Source organism: Numida meleagris, chromosome 1 (assembly GCF_002078875.1).
Source record: "Numida meleagris isolate 19003 breed g44 Domestic line chromosome 1, NumMel1.0, whole genome shotgun sequence".
Lineage (NCBI taxonomy): Eukaryota > Metazoa > Chordata > Aves > Galliformes > Numididae > Numida > Numida meleagris.
The window spans coordinates 135,353,933-135,377,745 of NC_034409.1; the positions used below are offsets into that span (position 1 = coordinate 135,353,933).

The 23,813-nt window shown below is 42.1% G+C and overlaps 2 protein-coding genes across 2 annotated transcripts; one reads left to right on the top strand and one right to left on the bottom strand.

Annotated features, from left to right (window-relative positions):
- PCID2 (PCI domain containing 2) lies at positions 22-12,137 on the top strand. Its single transcript, XM_021414855.1, has 15 exons — positions 22-214; positions 373-446; positions 1,611-1,700; positions 2,240-2,313; positions 2,690-2,755; positions 3,309-3,350; positions 3,813-3,867; positions 5,570-5,673; positions 6,404-6,479; positions 6,600-6,741; positions 7,966-8,066; positions 9,982-10,055; positions 10,221-10,346; positions 10,555-10,678; positions 11,687-12,137. Exons 2-15 carry the CDS (start codon positions 411-413, stop codon positions 11,774-11,776), a joined length of 1,200 nt encoding a protein of 399 aa, XP_021270530.1. The 5' UTR covers positions 22-214; positions 373-410; the 3' UTR covers positions 11,777-12,137.
- Positions 12,474-21,091, bottom strand: PROZ (protein Z, vitamin K dependent plasma glycoprotein). Its single transcript, XM_021414897.1, has 8 exons — positions 19,769-21,091; positions 18,300-18,463; positions 17,614-17,638; positions 16,658-16,771; positions 15,778-15,909; positions 14,495-14,580; positions 14,292-14,415; positions 12,474-13,718 (listed from the first exon to the last, which is right to left on the bottom strand). Exons 1-8 carry the CDS (start codon positions 19,833-19,835, stop codon positions 13,207-13,209), a joined length of 1,224 nt encoding a protein of 407 aa, XP_021270572.1. The 5' UTR covers positions 19,836-21,091; the 3' UTR covers positions 12,474-13,206.

The window sequence follows — 23,813 nt, forward strand, 5'->3', positions numbered from 1 at the left end:
GCGCAAGGCCACGCCTCCCGAGCAGAGCTGGGGGCAGGGAAGACGCTAGGCGGTGTCATCGCGGCCGGGCTTAGAGGGGCGGGCAGATAGGGAGTATCACGTGGAGTGCTCTCGCCTGCTGGCAGCCGGCTCGTGCCGGAAGTGACTTAGCGACTGTCGGAAGTGACTTAGCGAGTACCGGAAGTGCTGCTGTGCGCCGCGCCATGGCTGGAAGGTTGGTGTATGCCGGGGCCGGGGGTTGCGGGAGAGGGGCGAGTAGAAGCGTGGCGAGAAGGAGGACATCCCCGCCCCGTCCTTCCTGAGCGCGAGGAGGAGGAGGTGTGTCTGGGGTGCCATCGCCTTCCCTTCTCTAAGATTCCCGTTCTTTTGCAGAACGTGATTTACTTCGGACTCTTAGCCCTTCTGTTCCAATGGCACACATCACCATAAATCAGTATTTGCAGCAAGTAAGTAAGCTTTTCATTATGCATCTGTGAGCAGTTCGAATACGTGGATTTGTTTTTCTTTGCTGGTTTTGTTGTTCTCCTTTTATACGTCTGAATAAAAATATTAAAAATTAAAATGCTTTGTTACTTTAGATAAATTGGCTGTGTTATATACTTAATGAGGGCTGCTCCAAAAGTAATGCCTCCCTTTTTTATGGTGTTGGCCCAAAACGTCAGAGGCCGATGTTGGTGGTATGGCAGTAAAGGTTGAACCTTCCCACCAGTGTTCTGTTACATGTTGTTGCTGTGTGACAGTTGACAGCAGAGGGGCAGTGTGATTCAATGGTGTCTGATGTGGAAGTGTGTATGAATCAAAGGTGTGTTATTGAATTCTTCTGTGTGGGAAAAAAAATGGCACCCATTGGGATCCATCGACACTTACTGAATGTTTATGGAGACCAATCAGCGGACGTGAGCACAGGGAGGCGGTGGCTGGTGCCTTTCAGTAGTGACAGCGAGTCACTTCCATTGGTGCAGTTTCTTACAAAAGCAGCATGAGGAGGTCTTGTTCATCACTTGCAAAAATGAACAGCTAATGGTGGTGGCTATGTTGAAAAATAATGTTTTGTAGCTGAGAATTTGCTCTATCAAACAGTGCTACTGTGCTCAGTGTATCTGTTGTCATTTCCATGGAAATAATTAGGAGGCATTACTTTTGGAGCAACCTACATGTATGTGGCCCAAGACAATTCCTCTTCACTCAGTGTGGCCCAGGCGAGCCAAAAGCTTGGACACCTATGGTTTATGGCAGATAGGATGGAGAGACAGGAGCAGGGTCACAAGGATATCAGCTACACTGAACCCTCAGTATCAAGGTTTTAGTGTGACGCTCTTGCTGCTTCTGTCTGAACCATCCCATTTCCATTGTTGTTGTCATCCTGCTCACTTCAGTAATGATCAGTCTAGTCAATTAAAACAGGAAAAACTAAACTGAAACCCAGCACCTGCTTAAGCTCTTCCAGAGATTTTTTTTCAAGCAAAGTGAAGTTAATTTTGTGTTTTGCAATTAGTTTTTCATATTAAATATTAAGTTCAAATGAAATTACTGACATGGATGAACACTATAAATACGTTGTATGGCTGTACCTGCATTTAATTGTATAATGTGCCTGTTTTGTGGGGTAGGTACAAGAAGCTATTGACAGCAGAGATGGACAGTTCTGTGCAGAATTGGTATCATTTAAGCATCCGCATGTTGCAAACCCAAGACTTCAGGTAAGAACTTATTACTCTGGAAGAATCCATTTTTGATATTTTGTTCAGTGTTCATTTTTCCTAGCTCTGCATTTGCATTCCTGTCTTCTGGGGATAAGCCTCAGAAGTCTGCAGGATCCTCTTCTGGGTTTGATTCCCCTTTCTTTTTGTAAGAATATTATGTATTTGCAAATTTTTCTTGGGTGGCTTTATGGGTTCCGTGTTTTCTGGATAGAATCCTGAAGGTCCCCAGTGGCCAGGTTTTTATCAGTTAGTAATGTGATGTGATGGGAACGAATATGGAGAGCCAAACTTTGGCTTGGTAATGGTTTGGTGCTTGTGATGTAAGCATTGCAGGTGCTTTCATGTAAGGCTAGCTCTGATCTGATTGTGTTCACAGAAGGCATGCTAACACTTTCTTACACTAGATTTGATTATTAATGTACTTAAGGTTCTGATAGATAGCAAAGGCATGTATGCATAAGACTACCATGATAAAATATCCATATTATATTTCTGGTGCAGTGGATTTTTCCTTAATTGATTTATTCTATCCTTAGCTTCCATCCCCAGAGGAAAAGTGTCAACAAGTTTTGGAACCACCATATGATGAAATGTTTGCAGCCCACTTAAGGTAAAGATGGACTTAGGAATAGGCGAGTCAGTTAGAAGACATCCTGCAGGGATGGGGAAGCATATCCCTAAGATTACTTAATTATTTTAAAGAGATTACATCTGAAAAATTGCTATTAGTTACTCTTCTAAGTGGCACTAGGACTGTAGGAAATTAAGGCCTTCTCTTTTTTCTCCACATAATTTTTTCTTAATGTGCCTGTAAGACATCTATATATGGCAGTTGACAAAGCTTTGGTTTCAGTGCTTCCTATTTTCTATTTACTGCATCTATAACTTTAACTATAAAGTCTGTACCTGTTAAAAGGCAAAAGAAGAAAGATTTGTCTTACATGTGTGATATTTTTGGCTGCACTAATGCTCCTTTTCTTTGACAGATGTACTTACGCCGTTGGAAACCATGACTTCATAGAAGCATACAAATGCCAAACAGTTATTGTTCAATATCCTTTTCCATATACATTGTATATTGTATATTGTTTTCAGATTGACTAGGTTTTCTAGTAGAGTAAGCTGTCTTTATTCCTTTCAAAATCGAATACGCTGTGGTCTAGTTCCAAATACATTTCAGCTATTTAGATTCTTAAGGAAATCCAGGTATGCTCTTTTCTTTTCAACTTTCTGTGGGACTAAGAAGGAACCTGTCTCTTGCCTCAAAAACAGAAAATGAATTTCCCACAGAGACCTGGAGAACCTAAAATGATTAATCTTCATTCCAGTTTCTACTTGGATGAAGGAAAAGATTCTTATAAAGAAAGTATTTGCTGGCTTATCTCTAAGTCAATAGTGTTTCTCATTGCTACCACAGTACCAAGAATGTGTGGCTGTGCTCATGTTCTTCCCTACTGGGTCTTCGTATCCTCTCTCCTCATCTACTTGCTGCTTTGTTGGTTTCTGCTCTTTCATGTAGCATGTAATATATAGTACCACACAACTCCTCTGTTTTTTGAAGTCTGCTACGTTTCATAGCATTTTAAATTCTCCTAAACACAATACATCTTTCCTGCGAGCATTTCAGGCACATAAAGAAGAAAACTGGTGAGTATGTCATAGTCTAGCTTAAAAACTAGACTCCCATCTTTCATTAGTATAATATCATAGCAATAATTTCAGTTTTTTCATGCCACCTAATAATTTTTGCTGCATGTTTGAGTTTTTAGATCCAAAACCATGAAAACTGTATATACATCTAAGTTTAATTACATAGAATGTCTGTAAACAAATACATGAAGGATTTGTTGAAGGTGAGATAGCTTTTCTGTTTTTTTTTTTGTTTTTTGTTTTTTTTTTAAAGCCTTTGAAGCCACAGTAAAAAAGTTGTCTAAATTAATTCCTTTGGTGTAGAATTCTGAGATGCTGAGTTCTTGAAGACTTCTCCTTTTAAAAAGATTTATTTAAAAGTTCCTGTGTATTTTTCCAGTCTTATGACCAACTAGGAAGAAAAAAGTGTCTTTTTGCATGATTCACACATAGCATTTATACTGTGTCTAACTTTTGCAGGGCTTTACCTATTATGTATGCTGTAGCCCTTGATCTTCGAATTTTTGCTAATAATGTAAGTAAAACAACCTTAGTACTTTAACCTGTTGGGAGTTTCTATGATGGAAATGTTTGAGACTCGACTGCAAAGCCTGATTTTGCTCATTAGAGCATTTTGCTCTTTGTTTAAGATTTTGTTAACGCACTAGATTTGTCCTATCCTATTGAAGAACTAGATTGCTGGGTCTGCCTGACTCCCATTTGCCGCTTGAGCTGCAGAGTTTCTGGGCACCTGCATGCAACTCGCAGTTTAGAGCATATAAAGCAATTAAGTACTGTCATAGAAGAGTGTGATGGCACAGCTTATGATTTTCATGTGTTGTTCTTGCAACTTGAGTCTTTGAAAGGGTAGGGATACACAGTACAACTAAGCTTATCTAACTGCTCACCACATATTAACGAGTGAAGTTTCTGCCTTGTTTCCCTCTTCCATCTGTGTATGTTGCTTTTGATGCTCATTGGAGCTCTTGCTGAGTCTATAGCTCCTGACAAGCGAAAGAAAAACAACCAAAAACCCCCCAAACCAACAAACTTATTTTTCCTCAGGCTGGTGAATTGGAGTAGCTTGCATCTATGGAGAAATTCTTGATCCAAGATGAGCAGCAGGTCATGACTTTGCTCCTGGTTACTTGACCTGTAGAGATGAAATTAAAGTTCAAGCTAGATGAGGGTTTGTCATTATCCAGTATTTCTAGTGGTTGTCCACTTGGCACTTCTTGTGCCTAGGAACCCACAAAACACCATGCTTTCCATGCTTGCACAGAGAAGGCTTTGTGTGTGTGTGTGTGCTCGTGGTCTGTAACAAGTCTCAATTCTCAATCTGAACGAGGCAAATCTGTGGCTTTGAGATGCACAAGAAAGGGAAGAATGGGGTCAGTTATTCTGGAAGTGTTAGAATGCTTTCTTCTAATGCCTTTGTGTTCAAAAGATGTGGGTACAGAGAAGACTTCTACAGCGACAGTTGCATTTCTATTTCCTGTCTGCGTTTCAGCTAATGAGAAAGCATGCATTAGAGTAAAACTTTCTAGGAAGTACGTAGCAAATATCTACTCACTGGGTTTTTTTCCCCTCTTCTTTGTTGTTTTATTTCTGTATTAACTAGTGTATAGTTCTTTCCCAATTTATATAAACACTATTGCCAACTAATTTTCACTTGCTTTGTAGCATACATGTTCCTTTCTCTTGAAAATCTCGGGTCCTAGCAGTGTGTGTTACTACCAGAAAATGTTGGGTATGGTTTAGAAATACAACCTAGTCCTTGGGGCTGTGAAGAGAAGCTTAATTATACATTCTAAAGCTCAGATTCTGTAAATGAGTAACTAACTTTTGTTTGTTCTTGTTTAAAAGACATTTTAGCTCAAGTCTTGTTTTTTGGAAGCTTGACTGGGAGTGTTAGTGCTCTAACTTGGCTATAAGATGATCCTGAATTTAGGCTTTTGAGAGCTGCATTAAGCTTAGTGTTGCTGAAGGCCAGTGCTATTTTCAAAGTTCTGACTGGCCCTGCTGTGCATTAAGCTTGGTACAGAGTGTTCAGGAGCCTCTCCAAGTGTTTTGCTCTGCTTTGTTTTCAGTCCTGTCAGCGTGACTACTGTCATGATTTCGGCAACAGTAGGCATGTCAAACGTATTGTTAAAATGCAGTATTAAGGAACTGAATTGTTTACAACCCAGTGAATCAGAATGTAGAATTTTGTTTTGTTTCTTGCTATGTAATGGTAGGCAGATCAACAGCTAGTGAAGAAGGGGAAAAGCAAAGTTGGCGACATGCTGGAAAAAGCAGCAGAACTGCTGATGAGCTGTTTTCGAGTCTGTGCCAGCGACACGTAAGTGAAAGATGCTCTGTAAAACTTGCACAATTATATTCATAAGATCTTAATACACTTTATATTAGTTTCCTCTACTTATTAAGGTTGTATCTGGATAAGAACAAACACTTCTGAGCCTTATTTCCTCTCATTTATAGTCTGTCTTGACTATCAACTGCAGCTGGACAGGCCTTTCAGGTTTAGCCTTCCTAAGAGATGATGTTGGGAGTGACCTTGTCTCTCAGGGAATATTATTAACCCTTTTGTACATTCTTCATCTGTGAAGTTTACTTCAGTGTGAATAGACTGGGAATAAGTGACTCTTTGGTTTACTGTCTTAGCAATTTTAATGCTTCCCAGGTGGAGAAAATGCTTTTATTCCCCACCCATCTTTCTTTCACCTTGAATATTAGTACCTACTGCTATGCTGGTGCATGCAGACTGGAGTGAGGATCCTGCTGCAGGTGAATAATATTCTGCATGTTATCTCTCATTGTGACGAGAAGAAATGCTGCAAAGCTGCTTAAAATTTAAAATTTGAGGACATTGCATTTAGACAGCGCTGATATGTTTTAAGGCAAGGAGTTGGCTTTTATTTTCAGACACATATTTCTATCCTAAAAAAACATCCATGAAATATCTAGGGATGAAATTTACTATTAAAAAACCAAAGTAATTATTTTACTACAGTGTTCAGTACTAGTGGTTTGTTTTGTTTTGTTTTGTTTTTTTTCTATTCTTATGACAGCCGAGCAGGTATTGAAGATTCCAAGAAGTGGGGCATGTTGTTTCTTGTGAATCAGCTGTTCAAAATTTATTTTAAGGTAGGACTCGAGTCTGGTAAGCTGTTTTGTATTTCATACCCCAAGTCAAACTCACCCTTTTTTAAGTGATGTTGCATTTCTGCACTCTATGAATACAATGCGGTTAATTTTATTTAACAGATCAATAAGCTCCATCTGTGTAAACCCCTAATTAGAGCAATTGACAGTTCAAACCTGAAGGATGAATATAGTATGGCACAGCGAGTTACATACAGATACTACGTTGGACGCAAAGCCATGTTTGACAGCGACTTTAAGCAAGGTACTGTGCCAGTAGGACACATTTAAACTCTTGCTGCTTGGTGTGAACTCTGGCATATGTGTGTGGCTCCAAACGTGTGCAGAAGATTCAGTTGTATTCGCACCGATCAAAGTGTGGTCATGCTGAAAGATCCACAGGCTGAGTCAGATTGGAGATGAGATTACATGACACTTCTATTTCTAGTACATGCCAGCTTTAAAATACTTGTTTCTGTTAAGTTCCCCGTACTCTAATGCATTATGTGCAAGCTTGTTAGAACAGTTATTCCCTGCACTAGCATCCAACAGAATAGGTTTGTAAAAGGTTTCACAAAGGAGGTTCTGCAGCTGTCTTTTCCTCTTAAAGTTACTCCATGCTATGTAGGAAATCTTCAGCAAACTGTGCTGTGGAATTAGGTTCTCAGTGCATTGATTTTTGGAGATCATATTTCTGAGATTTGTCATCTACTACGACAAATGTTTTTAGAGCTGAGACATAAACCTTTAACTATAAACATAATATAGCTCATTACTTCAAAGGGAAAAAAGGGTTATTAGAGAGCCAGTTTTGTGTCTCTCAAGAAGCATCTTCTGACTGTCAGGCCTGTCATTTTTTTTTTTTTTCTAAGAGAGGAGTGATGGAAAAGTTTTCATACTGTAATGCTGTGTGATATCACCGCTGTATTTCTGTAGCTCAACAGCAGATGTGTGTATCACATACAGCTTACATCCCCCGAAAAAACCTAATTTGTGTGTTTAGAAAATACCTGTTCTGTTTCATCAGTGCTTCTTGAAATTTTCCTCTCCTGCAGTGTAAAATAAATAAATTAATTAATTAACTGAGGTGAACATTCCAGTATTGTTTGTAACCGTTTCTTCTGACATCTAGATATTGGCAGCTTTTCTTTTCTGAAGGAGAACTTATTTTTCTTGTAATACTTTGTCTTTTGTGTGATTCACCAATAATTCTTGCAACATGTTTCTTAATGTATTTTGATTAGAATCATAGAATTAGCTAGGTTGGAAAAGACCTACAAGATCATCCAGTCCCACCGTCCACCTACCACCAGTAACCCCACTAAACCACGTCTCTCTATTGGTATGATTGGTACGGTTCTTCTTGATATCATTTCAAATATCATACGTTCAAGCTAGAAATGGACATTAAGCACAGAATTTGGCTTATGGTTTTAATCAGTTTTAGTTCTTGACTATTTACTGTCACTGCTTTTATTTGTGTCTGCAGCTGAAGAGTATCTGTCATTTGCTTTTGAGCACTGTCACCGTTCAAGCCAGAAGAACAAAAGAATGATTTTGATCTACCTGCTACCAGTAAAAATGTTATTGGTGAGTTGATGTTATTCTTGCAAATCATTTTTTCAGGAGGCAAATAAGCAAACTGAAACTCAGCACGGTTCTTAATTTTCTTTCTTTTCCCTTATTGGTATGCAGAGGTTATTTGTGCCTGACCTCCATAAGCACCAGCACATGCAGGCGTTGTACAGATGAGGTCAGAAAATGCTGAATTGTTACTTACAGCAAAGCAAGAAAGGAGGAAGAAAAGCTGCTTCTTTCCCCCCCGCCTTATTCCCACCCCTCTGAAAGGTGGAACCTGAGGTTACTGCTATAAGAAGAATAAGTGATTCTTTGTAGAGTTCAGAGTTAACTTGTCATGTACCAGAGTGCCTGCATGGTGATAACGTGCACAGGCATCCAGGGAATGTCTGGATTCACTAGTACAAATCTGTGTTTCTTTCACCTGGTGAGGAGAAGGAGGATGTGCAAATAAATGGTTGGAGACTGTTGTGCTGTTGTGGTGGGTTTACCACAGGAAAGAAAGGAGTCCTGTCTTTGTTTTTATAATTGCACCTCGTGCATTATTTGCCAGTTTGAGGCATGTCAGCTAGTTACTATTTGTTCTCTTCATCTTTTTGCTGAAATAATTCTCTCTTCTTGTTCCTGTTCTTCCTGTGTGCTGTGCTGTCATTTGTCTGTTCCTTGAGTTAGTGGGGTTGTACAAACAATTAATTCAGTGTAACTGGGGGGCCGGGATCTAGATTTTAGAGTGTTTCCCATTCCCTATTACCAAATTTCTCACGGAGGATGTTTTTATCATCCAATTCTGAGAGTTCCCATCCTTCCACATTTACCCCAGCAAAATGAATCGTGACCATTCTCTCTTACCCCTTTGTGCTCCCTTTTGAGTATCAGTTCATTTATTTTGCAGTTACCTTTTGATGACAGAAATTATGTGTAAAGGGGAAGCCTGGTGGGTGTGATAATTGGCTTCTGTTTTTCATTTTTGTTCACTGTCTTTCTTAGTGCTTATTTCCAGATCAGACAGTGGTAGGCTTGATAAAAGGAAACTAACAGCCTTCCTTAAACTGGTGGACCCTTTAGTGCCTAAGATTATGGTAGCTTTTCTGGAGCCGTTCAAGAGGCACTAAAGAATCTATATAAAGGTCATTGCTTTTACAGTTGCTTTTTAAAATTGCAATCCGAACGTTAGAACTACAAAAATAGCTTGGGTATTTGTTTTTTGGGTTTTTTTTTTTTTTCATTCCTAGCAGCTCTCAGTAAACATGCAGCTGAATTCTGCTCTCAGCTAATCCTCCAGCCAGGAAAGGAATTAGCAACAACACAGTGTAATGGTAACTAAATTTAAATTCTGACCAAGTCGGTATGCAATCCGATCTCTGCTCTGGAAAGGGGAAAAGCAAAACAAAGTTTCTTTTCGATAGTGTGCCTGATTCAGTCTTACCTGATCTAACAATGAGAATTGAATTTCTTTCTTTAAATTTAAACTTTCTTCTCTTTCTCTTGACATTTTAATGGCCACACGGAGGCACAGTGAAGAGATAATCTGGTAGACTGAGTAACACATGACAGTGCTGAAGCACTGCTTGTGTTATTAGTGATGCCTGGGATTCCCACAGTTCTTTTGCTTGCAGATAGATCATAAAACTACAACACAAAATTTGGACTTGCCTCATCTCACACAATCTTGATGTTTCCTAACACTCAGAAATATCAGGAGACTGCTTAAACCATGATAAATAGTTACTGTGAGTTGAGTTGAAGGAAGTTTGGTAGGGCAAGGCGATGTCTTACAAATACTTTCATCTAACTTTTGTTCTGTAGAAAAACAAAAAAAGAAAGTGGTAAAACATTTGTCCGTTTCTCTGAAAAAATGCTTTTATAGATTACATTTAAAATGAGCTTGACTTTATCCTGGAAAACTTGGAAACCATTTATTTTTCAGGGCCATATGCCAACCATTCAGCTCTTAAAAAAGTACGACCTTATGCAGTTTGCTGAAGTAACAAAGGCTGTGAGGTATGCAATTCTTTTATTACATTGTGTGGTAGTTCAAAAAGCTTTGACTGAAACGTATTTATTTGGGATGATTGTGGAGGGCAGGGGAAGGATATTCCTACCAAGTCGTGCATTTTCTTTTTCTGATGAGACCTTCTCATGTGTTCATTTCTTCCATCTTTCTAGCGAAGGCAATCTTCTCCTGCTGAATGAAGCTCTGACCAAGCATGAGACCTTCTTCATTCGATGTGGAATCTTTCTTATCCTTGAGAAGCTGAAAATCATCACATACAGAAATCTCTTTAAGAAAGTGTAAGCATAACAAAAATTACATTTTTTTTCTAAAAGCAGAATTAATATGGTTTCACCTAGGACTGAGATAGAGACGTATATGCTCTTTAACTCTCCAGGAGTGCAGAATTGCTGTTAAAGTGAATCTATAGTAGAATGTCTATTTTACCGTGAGCCAGAGCTTTAAGTGATTGTTTCTCAATAACAGATTTTCTGTTGTTTCTTGCAGGTATTTACTACTCAAGACACATCAGCTATCCCTAGATGCCTTTCTATTTGCCCTGAAATTCATGCAAGTAGATGATGTTGACATTGATGAAGTCCAGTGCATTTTAGCTAACCTTATATACATGGTATGTGCCGCCCACTTGTTTTTCAGTCCTTCCAGACTCCAGACAGTAGAAAGCATTAGGAAGACACTAAAAGTATGTTACAAAAATATATCAGTAATCCCATCTTTTCTTGTGCATAAAAGTTGATGCATTTGTGCCTGAAGTGCAAATGTTTCCATTTGCCCTGGGAAGTTCCTCTAGTTCCTACTTTTGCAGGAATCAGTTAAAATTGCAGTTGAATATGCATTACAAATTCAGTACTTTTTCTAAATAATGTATAGATACTTGTTTCAAAATGCAAAAATTATATCTAGTGCCAGGAAGGGATTTGTTTTTCTGCATTTGAAGTAGGAGACTGTTGACGTTCCAACATCAGAACTGCATTTCTTTGTTTCTTGTTTTGTCTTTTGCTCTAAATGGGTCTTAAGTACTCATGAACAGGTACAAGCTTTAAGTCAGTAGTTTCCTAATAAATCAGAAGTTTTGGTGCAGCACTGCAGTGTCAGCAAGAAAATGAACTACTTTTCCTGGAGAAGAAAAGGATCAGAAGAGATCTGATAGCAGCCTTCCAATACTTAAAGGGAGCTTATAAGCAGAGGGAAATCAACTTTTTACACAGCCTGATAGTGATAGGACAATGGAGAATGGTTTTAAACTAGAGGAGGGGAGATTCAGATTATATGTCATGGGGAAATTTGTCACTGAGAGGGTGGTGGGGTGCTGGAACAGGCTGCCCAGAGAAGCTGTGGGTGCCCCATCCCTAGAGGTGTTCAAGGCCGGGTTGGAAATGTAAGCAAACCAGTAGGGTCCCTGTCAAAAGGCAATCCAAGAGCAGCATTAGTACACAAACATGGATATGGTACCAACTTTCTGCTTGCTGTGTGAGGTGACCTACTTACATAAATTGGGTCCTTACAAATACTTAGTGCAGTGGTGACTGAGAACGTACACATAGCTTTGATTTACTCTAGTGACAGCTGAGGTATAACCAGCTTCCTGTGCTAACACTGTATTTTCTTCTCCTAACAGGGTCATATTAAAGGCTATATATCTCATCAGCATCAAAAACTTGTGGTCAGTAAACAGAACCCATTTCCTCCTCTGTCAACAGTGTGTTGAGTATTGTGTCTTATCCATGCAAGTACAGATATGCAACCTGTCCAGTGGAGCTGCTCCTCATCAGCCAGAGAACATTATAAATACCTGGTTCATATCCAGGGCTGGAATACCAGGAACTGTTTGTGGCTCCTTTCCCGGAATGACCAAGGCTGCCAGTGTAACAAAGTGCATGAACTACTTTTCAGTAGTGGTTTCTGAAGGCTTTCTAGATCATTAAAAGTATCTCCTGAGGAAATAAAAGCAAAGCATTCCAAAGATCTTCCACTGTACTTAAAAGCTTTTACAAAGTACTTTGTGTTACTATTTCTACATTTATCCTTTGGAAAATAAATGGATTACATGTGGTAATCCGTTATTCAGAGTGGAAATAACATTTTATTTTAAGATTCCCATTTTCTGAATCTCTTCAATGATCTTGCTGGCCTCAGATATGCTCTTCACGCCTTCTCTAAGAACGAGAGAAGTTGCTCTTGACACCAAAAGCTTTTCTATGTCAGCGATGGATAGAAGTTCAAGTACACGTGGGATATTTGCCTGTAGGTACTCAGGGATAGGTTGTTTTTTTTTTTAAATTCCTTGAACGTTTTGTTTAAAATTTGTTGTGATGAACAAAAGAGTGCATCTAAGTAACTTACCCATTTTCTGTTTTATTCTGCTTCTGGGGAAGAGACTGCTGCTGGGTCCAGTGTTTTGTGTTCCTTCTGTTGTGTGTTTGTTCTGTTTTGTTTTCTTTTTTGGAAGTAGGAAAGAGGAGGGGTACAGTGTACCTGTGGGTTATGAGGGGATAGTTCTGGGGTTTTGTTTCTTTATTTGTTTTTTTTTTTTTTTTAAAGAAAATAAAACATTTTCCCCCCTCTTTGACAGTCTGATTTTATTTTACTCACTAACTCGAGTAGATGTGAAATAGACATAATTCCTAAGGCCAAACACAGCTACCAGGAAGAAATTTTCAGTGTGATGAGAGAGTCAGATCCTTTATCAACACACACACTTAAATGCTTGGAGTGTCCCTTGTTTTTATGAGTTTTACTTGTACAAATGCTGAAATAAGAGTATGGGTTTCTTGAATCAGACTTCAGGGTAACAAGTATTAAAAAGACTTATTTTCTTCTAGCAACATTTAAAAGACTAGAAAAGCATTAATACTTTTTGGATTTTAAAGCAAACAGTTCAGTAAACTCAAAATTCAGTCTGTTTATTAGTAGAGCAGCTAGATTTTCTGTGTCATGGCTTTTACAGTACTGCGTGCCAACAGAGGGAAGAAAGACAAATGGGCTTTTCTGTATGAATTGGAGTTAAATACGTATCATCATTGCAACTTCACTGCTGCAAATGGTGATAGAGTCAAATGGCTCTACTGGCTGCTTCCACATGTTTCCTTGCAGTGAGTGGTAGGGGTTTGGTGCTGCAGGATTGGTTGTGTTTGTGTCTTATTTCATTTTTTGTTTAAACCATATCATGTACCTAGCAGTGTTGGTAAATAAAAATGTTTTCCTGTCAGCATCTTCTAGTGGCCAAGGTCCCAGGATACCAGTCAGGAACCACGTGCCCTTATATGCAGTGGCTATAAAGCTCCCTCCAGCCAGCTGTTTGTCTGTGGCCTCCTGGCTGTGTCCACAAAACTGCCTGTTTGTGAGGCTTACGTTGAGTATTTGTTCACAGTCCTCGGTGGGAAGATAAGAAACCTGCAACTCATCGCCTTGAAATTCATCACCTTCCATTTTCCATCCGCCGACTGTACCAGCCAATTTTGGAATCAAAATATGTTCTGCAAAGTCTCTTTCAGGGATGCATACAGGAAGCTGGTGGTTACCGCACTCAATGTGCTCTTGGAGTTGTAGTAATGCAATGTCATTCTCACCAGTGTCTTCATCATACCGGATGTGTATGTGTTTCTCATGGACTTGCATTATCTTCTCAGCTCCGCTTGTTCTGTTACGCCCTGTGAAGGAATGACATGTTCACTGCTCTTAGGAATAAATTATCAGACTTGAAAACTGCATGCACTTGGGTAACAACTGCCTAGTTGTGCTGAGGAGTATGTACACTAGAGAAAGATGCTCTTTCTTGAAACAGATGTTTTAAAGGTAAATTAAGAATGACAGCTTGGCAGCCTTCCAATCTTGTGTAGACACATGCATAATTCAGAGGGGAAGGACAAACACCCAACAACAGAAGTGAATTTTGGCATGAATCGTTTCTTTCCTTGGGGGTGCAGAGCGAGTGAACTCTAAATGAACCTGGTTTAGCTTATCCTAGGTGCTGAGCCAGCCCCTCTGAGTTGCCTTTGAGAGGTGCTTGTCTCTCTCCTTGGCTTGTGGAGAGGCATATCACAGCTGTATTTCTAACTTCACACTTAACTAAGGTGCTTAAATGAGATGACAGAACATTTGCGTCCTAAAACAATGGATTTGGGACGTCGCAGTTAGCAGCAGAAATTTTAGTAAGCTGTTTTTAAAAGAAGCTTATCCATGCTGAAAAGCGCTACAACAAAAGAAAATGTTTGATCACCTACCAGCACCAACCCTGATTTTAAAATGGTTGTGCAGAAGGGCGCACTCTGCTGTGGTCAGTACAAAATTACTTTTTAGCAGCACTCCTCCACAGAAAGCTTTCCCTTCTGAGTTTAACAACAGGACCTAAGAAAACACAAAAAGAAGATAAATAGCAATGTCCTCAGGAAGTTGAGTAATAGGCTTCATGAACTGCTAGAAATACCTGCCAAGGAAATTGCTTGCCACGTTCCTTCGGGGTTTCGCTTATCAGATTATCACTGTCTTGAAGTCTGCCACATGCACATTGATCTAGCAAACAAACAAAAAAAAAAACAACCAAAAACCTCATGCTGTAACATTTCAAGACAAAAACTACCTGCAAGTATGATATTCATTCCTCATACATGGTAGGGTTTGGGAAAAGGACAATTTCTCAGCTGGTGAAAATCAGAATAATTAATTTAACTTCTGTTCTCTGATAGCTTAGCAATGGCACTGAACATTTTGGTCATTGTGTTAGGCTGTGATGACCAGATTTCACTGCCTGTGACTTTCAGAGCTTCCTCACCAGCCAGCTGTCATCACAGATTGCTTTCTCATTTTCGTGTCCTGTATCTATCTGAATTGCACCAAACACCTCATAGCTGTGGCCTAATATGGGCAGGGTAATTCTGGGCCTTCCTTGCTGAAGTTATGACTACAAGGGGGATGTGCACGCCTTTGTGTTCCGGTTCAGAGTGGAGCCTGAATTTCAAGGGGATCTCTCAGTTAATTTGCATTCACCACAGTTTCTGCCACCTTGTGGCCTGGTCTTGTGCCACACAAACTGGATTCTGTACCGGTGAAGCTAAATCAGAAGTGAGCCTCCTTACCCACACTTAATGTGTTCTTACAGCTAAAGGTGTTTAGCCCTCATTACCGAACTAGAGCTAGTCTGAAGTAAAACCCACCTGAATTGAGCACTTGTTGTGAACATTAAATCTTCATCAAAAACCATGACTACAGGTCGTATTTTGCTGTCCTACTTGCTAATATAGACAGGGCCTAGGCATACTGCTCTGTCTTTAGTAGACCTTGCATATAAGGGGATGAGATTGAATGAGGTACCTAGACTGAATGAAACAATGAGGAGAGCTACCACTTCAAACTAACATGGCAGCAAGTTCTGCCCTTCATTTACCACACCATCGTGTGCCTGATCTGAATCAACCGAACCTCATTCCCAAACAGGCAGGTCATCAGTTAATCTTTACTGAGGTTAAAGAAGTGTGGAAAAGAGTGGGAAACTTGTAACACTGGGTAATAAGTAGAGTGCTACAAGTGCTCTCCGCACAGTCATGCTTAAATATTCAGATCAAATATTGCTTCTTTTACAACTGCTCATGCATCTTTGGTGGTGGTCCTTAGATTCCTCCTTTTTCTCTTCCTGGTTTGGGAGGTCAGTAATATTTCTGCCCATCCAAGCACCAATGCCCAGTCCTCTCTAACTTCCATGCTCATACCTACCTAATGGGATGCATTGTTTTTTGTCCTTCCCGAGCTCATAGCCATCAGCACAGGAGCAATGGTAGGAATTACTTCCGGGGTAGCAGAAGTGCTGACATCCTTCTTTTCCTTGGTGCCGGCATTCATTTTTAGCTGAATGGAGCAGAGAGAGAAAAAGCATTAGTAACCAAGAGTTAGGCCTTGCACGTGAAGCCGTGAAAGGATGTTGTAGGTTTCTCTGCTCATTTAAGCAAAGCACTAAGAAGCTGCATCAGGGCAGCCTTCTGTGCTTTTTCAAAAGGCAGGTGTTGTGTGGGGAAGAAAAAGGCTACAGCTTGCTGCTTTCCAACATAAGCAAATTCATAGTTCTTATTTCTCATGCTTGCACTTAAGAAAGTTAGTTAAAACTAATTAATTAAAATTCCAACTAACGGGAAAAAAGGAAAGGAGAATTTATCATCTTTGAAACATGGGCAGTCAGCTTTTCATGGATGAGCAAACACTTAACCTTCAGTGCAAAGCAACAGGAAGAAGATTTGGTGGTGGATCTAGCTCACAGGCAGAGAAGCAGCAAGGAAATCCGTACTCAGCATGGTTCTTGGTGGCTCCTGTGGAGCAGGTGCTGCTCCCCAGGAAGCTGCAGGGAAGGGTCCTACTGTGCAGAAATACTGACCTCAGTTCTGGGAAACAGAACCTGGTGCAGATGAACATGAAGATCTGGTCTGGTGTAGTAGTATCTGATAACCATTAGGCATGCAGTGGGGTAGCACTGCGAACTGTGGCTGAGCATAGGTAAGGATACTTAGGTTGAACATCTGAGCTGAAGAAGCACCAGGAAATAGCGTGTGTTAACCCCACGCTGAGGTGGGTCCAAGCCTGTGTCCTGGCAGTGGTGCCTCACCGAAGGCGCAGTCCTCCCCCTCGAAGCCCGCGGTGCAGGTACAGGTGTAGCCACGAATGCTGTCCTCGCACAGGCCACCATGCTGGCATGGACTGGAGGAGCACCTCCAGCCACCTGGTGAAGGACAGACACATGCAGAGGGAGGTGGTGAAGCACCCCCACCCCCCGGGGAGCTCAGCTGCAGGCAGCTGGAGCCACAGCTTTCTGTAGGGACATTCCTAAGCAGCACCTAGCTGGAGTCAAGGAAAAGCAGTCCCACCCTCACAGAACATTAATACTACAGCTGTTTTTACCACATCCCTATCCACTATCTAAACCTAAGATTACAAAAGAATGAAAGCTAATTAAAAAGAAATAAGAGAGAGAAATTTTGGACGTGCGGTGGTAAGGGAAGGGTGAGGCCTAGTTGCCACATGCTGCTGCCCCAGGCCCTCTGTCCAGGGGGTGCCTGGCAGCATTGCCCCATGTCGGCTCTGCAGGCTCATTTCTTGCCAGGCATCTCTTAAGCACTCTAATGCTCAGCATACAGTGGAAAATACACCCCTTTTCCCTTGCATACCCTGGTTGCTCCCTGTTAACACCACCCTGGGCCACAGCTGCTGCCCCAGCCCATGCTGGCCCCACAAGGCCACGCTATGGAAATGGCAGCTGCAGACAGATGAAGCCACGAGCAGCAAAATGTCCTGCTCACAGGTTACAGCCAGAGAGAGAAACAGCCTGCTTCCTATGATAGCGTCTGCTCACCTTCAGCTTACATGCGTTCTGCAGTCTTCCTATCTGTGACTTTTTTAATCCTTTCACATCAGCACTTTTCCTCTTGCTTTACTAGAGATATGACAAATAGCAACTGTTTCTTGTAGAATAAACTGCTAAAAACTCAAAAACAGCATAAGACTGAAGCATAATGTTCACAGCGCAACACCACTGTGAGGAGAGAAATCAAGAGACTGGCTTACCATAATAGTTATCCCAAAACATTTTCTGAAAAAAAAGAAGAAAAAAAAGGGAAAATTGGACTTCAGTTTTCAAATAACATCATTTTCCATAGGTACATTGTAAAACAGAAACACTAGACGAGAGAATACACTGTCCCCTCCTTCCCAGAGGGACACCCAATGTCCCTTCATGTGCCTGCTACCCTGAGCTTGCCCTGAGGCACTTGGACCACCAGTCCTGTGGCTGTTTTCTCCTTCTCCCTGCAAACACCATCTCTGTCCAAACTCCTGCGTTAGAGAGCAGAGCATCCAGCTGTACATTGCAGGGGATATCTTGTACAGTGGCACTTGTGGCCATTGACCCAAAGATCCTCTTTCTGTAGGTCTTATTACTGGTGCAGTTCTTCCCTCCATCCCAGAACCCCTTTGCCCCTCCTGGTCCCCAATTTGTGTTTGTATTTGTGTGTGTGGTTGGGATGGGATAACACCTGTGTGCTTTCTCAATGCAAGATGCAGGACACATCAATTTCAGGAGGGGACTTTAAAAGTGTAGAAGATGGTTTTACATGGAGAGAAACGCAAACAGTGGAAGCAAGCTGCTGAAACTTGTAGCTAAAAAGCAACAACAACAACAAATCAAACCAAAGCAAACCAAAGCCACAAAGAAAATAGTTCTCCACACACACAAAGGAAAACAAAACACTTACGAGCATTTCATCATTTTCAAATACTTCTCTTGCTTCCTCGTGTGTGCATCTCTCTTCAAGGCATTCCCTTTCCAAGCTGCCTTGCAAGACCTCCTCAAATCGCAGGGAGTTGGCACGTCGATGTCTCTTGATAACTTTGTTTGCATCATCAGTTGATATAAACACTGAAATGTTGTGTGAGAAGATGATAATATTAGCACTTAGGCTAGTTTCCTTTATGCTTTCACTTCTTTTCTTTAAGATCTTAGTAAGCTGCCAATTTTTATTATGAAGAAAAACCCTTTGGATGATTCAGAGTTTCAGCCACAGTAAACACTGAAAGAGGTCTACTTCCTTAGCCCAAACCAGGCTGACGAGCCACAGAGATGTAACACCTCATCCTTCTGGGGGTGCCCCGCTTGCTCCCAGGCAGGGGGCATTTAGTACAACTCCAAGCCCTGGATATTAAAGACCCATGGCTGGACGATGTGTTTTGTGGCTGGGCTTTGCTCTGCCACGGGTTTTGTGGCTCTTTGGTCCTGGTAAAAACTGGGAAAATAATTTCTTAAAGGCAGACACTATTTTGTTAGAGTCCATGGGGCTGTCAGCAGAAGTGAAAATGATTTGCATTTATTTGCAATGACAAGGGATCCAAATGATGCCTTCAGTCTGACTGCATAGGGATTTTTTTGCTGCCAAGCATGACCTGGTACAGGGTGGTCACATCTCTCATGGAGAGAAAAATATAAGCTACCCTCCAACAATGCCATCCTTTATGCAGAAGTTACCGTAATATTTTTAATAATGCCACGTGTGTCAGCACGTGTTTGTCGGTTCTCCTGTACTCAGAATGTAAACCCAGTGGGGCAGGGACTGGCTTTGTCTGTTTTCTTGTTTGTTCTGCCTTTTATACTTTGTTTGGGAGCCCAAAGTTTGAAATTATCAATAATATTAGATTTGGAAAAAATTAATAGCAATACAAATATTATTTTGGAGTTCCTTAGTTATGCTTGTGAAGTCTTGCAGGTATGCAGCAGGCTTTTATGTGATATTAAATAAGACAAAGCTTCGTGTTCATGCTTTGAATTTCAGAAAGTTCTCTAGAACCCCACTGCACATTTGGACAAACAGTGGAGGATGAATACAAAAAACATATATTTCTGCAAGCTATTCCAAGAATTCTCCTCAACCTCTACCGTAAGACTTTTATTTTTATTTCAGCAGCAACTAGGAATATAAAACAAAATTCTCCTTACTATGTCAGTGATGGTATTACCAGATTATATTGCCTCAGCAACCTACTGTCATTTTTACTTAGGTATATGAAAAAAAAAATCAACCCAGCAAAAATGTACTGAAACACAGATAGCTGTTAGTGATATCGGCCTGTGCTACAAGGCAAAGATGACAGGCGGTACACAAACACTGGTGTGTTTACAAGAACAGGAGCACAAAGGAGAATGAAAGCCACAACAAAACAAAGGCCATACCTGTCTGCTCTGTCTGAAGGAAAAGGGCAGAGAGAAGAAACAACATTGTCCAAAGGCATCTTGCCATTGCTACTCTCTGCGATCAATGGTGGCTTGCCTGCATTCCTGCAGCTCTTTGGGGAAATGGCTCAACGGTAGATGTTGAAGTTTAAAGTCCGGCTGCTAAAGAGAAAACAAAACCTCGGAGGGCAAAGCCCGGCCTCAAAGTCAACATGTAGAAACCTTGAAAAAACCTGTTTGGTGGAACAATGCCCCTTCTCTCAGTGCAATAGCTGAAGGCAGAGCGTGCTTGGAAACCTCCAACTTTTGGGTATTCCTCCCCCAGCCTTCACTTATGTAACAAAATGGGGAGAGGTGAACAGCATGAGCATTTCTTTGTGCACTAGCAAAGCACTGGCACAAGCTCAGTGATAACTCCAGGATCAGTTGTGCAGCATGGCTGCTGTGCTCACCGACTCCACATAACCTTTATCGTGGCAGGGCATGGAACAACAGGATGGATTAACTCTGCAGGTTTTGGACAGCTTGGAAGGGAAAGTGCTCTTTAATCTGAGTTAAAAACATAAAGAACACACCAATCTGAGCCTATGTGAGCAAATCCTCAAATAAAACTTCACATCAGTCGTGGTTTTAAAAATCAGGTTTGCTGCAGAGCCAGGCTGTCTCCTCTCAGCACGCTTACATGTCACCACTTGATGTCAGCACAGGGCTTTGCAGCACACATATGTACATCTGCACACATTCACCTATTTTTATACAAGCTGCTCACACTTTGAGAGCCTGTCAATTAAAGGACTCCTGTTGACATCAGGTATTTATTTAAATTAGGTTAATAGCAATGCACAGCTTCAGAAGCTGTATTCTCTATAGAGCTTAGTTTACACGTTCATGTTTTCTTTTTAAACAAAACATGCCTTGACTGAACATCTGTACAGGCCACAGTGTACTCAATCCACGTTCGGCACCCACTTTGCTTTTTCTGTATTGACATTATTGCAACAGTCCTTACAAACTGTTAAGGAACATAGCACAAAGAGAGGGGCTTAGAAAGGCAGTCACATTTGTACTTGAGGGAGTCCTGCTGCTGAGCAGCACGAGGGCGCTGCAGTTGGTCTGCAGACACTGGAGGTGGTTCAAGGCAAAGGGGTGATGTGTGCTGCCCATCACAGGAGCTGCTCCAGCCTCCACTTCCTTGGGGAGATGGGGATGTGGAATGAGGGAGAACCAGCCAACAGGGGAAGCATGTACTCTGCAAAGCGTTAACGTTTAGTGCAGTTAACCATAGAATCATAGAATCATAGAATTGCTCAGATTGGAAAAGACCTTCAAGATCAAGTCCAACCGCAACTTAACCATACTACCCTAACAACCCACCGCTAAATCATGTCTCTGAGCACCACATCCAAATAGTTTTTAAACACATTCAGGGATGGTGACTCAACCACCTCCCTGGGGACCCTGTTCCAGTGCTTAACAACCCTTGCTGTAAAGAAGTTTTTCCTCATATCCAACCTAAACCTCCCCTGGTACAACTTTAGGTCATTTCATTTCCCCTTGTCCTGTCACCCGTCACCAGTGAGAAGAGACCAGCCCCGCTCTCACTGCAATCACCTTTCAGGTATTTGAAGAGAGCAATAAGGTCTCCCCTCAGCCTCCTCTTCTCCAGACTAAACAGCCCCAGTTCCTTCAGTCTCTCCTCGTAGGGCATATTCTCCAAGCCCTTCACCAGCCTTGTTGCCCTTCTTTGGACCTGCTCCAGCACCTCAATGTCCTTTCTGCACTGGGGCGCCCAAAACTGAACACAGTACTCGAGGTGGGGCCTCACCAATGCTGAGTGCAGGGGCAGGATGACTTCCCTAGTCCTGCTCACCACACCATTCCTGATCCAAGCCAGGATGCCATTGGCCTTCTTGGCCACCTGGGCACACTACTGGCTCATATTCAGCCGACTGTCCATCAGCACACCAAGGTCCCTTTCCGTCAGGCAGCTTTCCAGCCACTCCTCCCCAAGCCTGTAGGGTTGCCTGGGGTTGTTGTGACCAAAGTGCAGGACCCAACATTTGGCCCTACTGAAACTCATACGGTTTACCTTGGCCCATCGATGCAGTCTATCCAGGTCCCTCTGTAGTGCCTTTCTACCCTCTGGCAGATCAACACTCCCTCCCAACTTGGTGTTGTCTGCAAACTTACTGCAAAATGAGTTATAATTCAGTTAAATGTCTGGACAGTAGCCAACCAGTGTTGTTCACCCTCTGCAGGGAAAAAAAAAATGATTTTTTTGCTGTATCTGCAGGGCATCACCATTTCTAAAAGCTGGAGGTACTTGCAGTCATACCAGAGGAACATCAGCACTGCCCTTCTAATTTGACTGCAGATTGCAGGATATTCTGAGGGAGGAATGAAAACTGCAGGAGGTTTGATTCCCTCCAGGGGATTCTGCACCCACAGGAGCTTTCCTTGAGGTTGTGTGAGTCTCCTGACAGTCTGGTTGTGAAAACAGAAAACATCCTGGAGCTATTCTGACATCTCTGCAGGTGCAAGTGCTGACACTTTCTATTTCTGTTTCTAAACATGTCACAGGGCTCTTCTGAGCCCCTTACAAGGCTCAGTGTTCTTGGTTAGCCCTCAGCTCCTTAAGTCTCCCTGTATCAATCCTGCTCGTCTTTTTCATAGAATCATAGAATGGCCTGGGTTGAAAAGGACCTCAAAGATCATCTAGTTTCAACCACCCCGCTGAGTGCAGGGTCGCCAACCACTAGACCAGTGTCACGGTATTATCTAAGGGTCTGCGTCTGTGACAAGGGGGACAGGCCCGGAAGGGAAAAAAAAAAAAAAAAAAGAAGAGAAAAGAGGAAAGGAGAAAAAAAAAAATTGTCGGCAGGTAGGGGCCGGCCCCAGGCGGTCCGGAGGCTAAAGCGGCAGGGGAGCCGCGGACCCGCACCCTGGGGGAACAAAGGGAAGAGGGGAAAAGCAGGGGACTCGTAGGTGGATCCAACACCAAAACAGCGGCACCAATCTGAGGAGGAACAACTAATTTTACTAAATATATCAAAAATGAGGCTAGTAGAATTATAACAGAGAGTTTACAAGCTGAAAATCTTACACAGTAAACTGCAGGACAACCACGTGCTTTCTCGGCCGGCCAGGAAGGAACAGACCCTGCCTCTCCCAGGCGGCTTCACCACCCCCTCCAACACAAAGACCCCTGGGGAGTGCACCTCCTCCCCTCCCCCTCGGAGAGCCACGAACCAAAAAAGGCAGTTAGCAGTAACCAGGGAATTAACTCTTTAACTGCCCGTGCTTTACATGATGTAATGATATGGAATACCGACAACAAAAATCACAAAACCATATCAACAAGGCTGCCCAGAGCCATGTCCAGCCCGGCCTTGAACACCTCCAGGGACGGGGCATCCACAGTCTTTCTGGGCAACCTGTTCCAGTGCGTCACCACCCTCTGTGTGAAAAACTTCCTCCTAATATCTAACCTAAATCTCCCCTGTCTTAATTTAAGACCATTCCCCCTTGTCCTATCGCTATACACCCTTGTGAATGATCGTTCCCCCTCCTGTTTATACACTCCCTTCAAGTATTGGAAGGCCACAATGAGGCCTCCCTGGAGCCTTCTCTTCTCCAAACTAAACAAGCCCAGTTCCCTCGACCTTTCCTTATAGGAGAGGTGCTCCAGCCCTCTGATCATCTTGGTCGCCCTCCTCTGAACTCTTTCTAAGAGCTTCACATCTTTCTTGTGCTGGGTCCCCCAGGCCTGGACGCAGTACTCGCAGATGGGGCCTCACAAGAGCCGAGTAGAGGGGGACCACCACCTCCCTCTCCCTGCTGGCCACTCCTCTTTTAATGCAGCCCAGAACATAGTTGGCCTGCCGGGCTGCCAGCGCACACTGCTGGCTCATATCCAGCTTCTCGTCCACCAGGACCTCCAAGTCCCTCTCTGCAGGGCTGCTCTCGAGGAGTTCTTCCCCCAGTTTGTATAAATACCTTGTTCCAGGTTTCCACCTGGTTCTCTTCCCTGAGGCGGTACATGAGC

What these genes read in the sequence shown, in the direction of transcription:
- PCID2 (XM_021414855.1), top strand. Translation starts at nt 411, where the DNA reads ATGGCACACATCACCATAAATCAGTATTTGCAGCAA. An exon ending in TGACAGCGACTTTAAGCAAG is followed by an intron (nt 6,742 to 7,965) that starts GTACTGTGCCAG and finishes TTGTGTCTGCAG; the next exon opens with CTGAAGAGTATCTGTCATTT. An exon ending in AGAAATCTCTTTAAGAAAGT is followed by an intron (nt 10,347 to 10,554) that starts GTAAGCATAACA and finishes TGTTTCTTGCAG; the next exon opens with GTATTTACTACTCAAGACAC.
- PROZ (XM_021414897.1), bottom strand. Translation starts at nt 19,835, where the DNA reads ATGGCAAGATGCCTTTGGACAATGTTGTTTCTTCTCTCTGCCCTTTTC. An exon ending in GTTTTGGGATAACTATTATG is followed by an intron (nt 16,772 to 17,613) that starts GTAAGCCAGTCT and finishes GTCCTTCACCAG; the next exon opens with GTGGCTGGAGGTGCTCCTCC. An exon ending in AAAACAATGCATCCCATTAG is followed by an intron (nt 14,581 to 15,777) that starts GTAGGTATGAGC and finishes TTTGTTTGCTAG; the next exon opens with ATCAATGTGCATGTGGCAGA.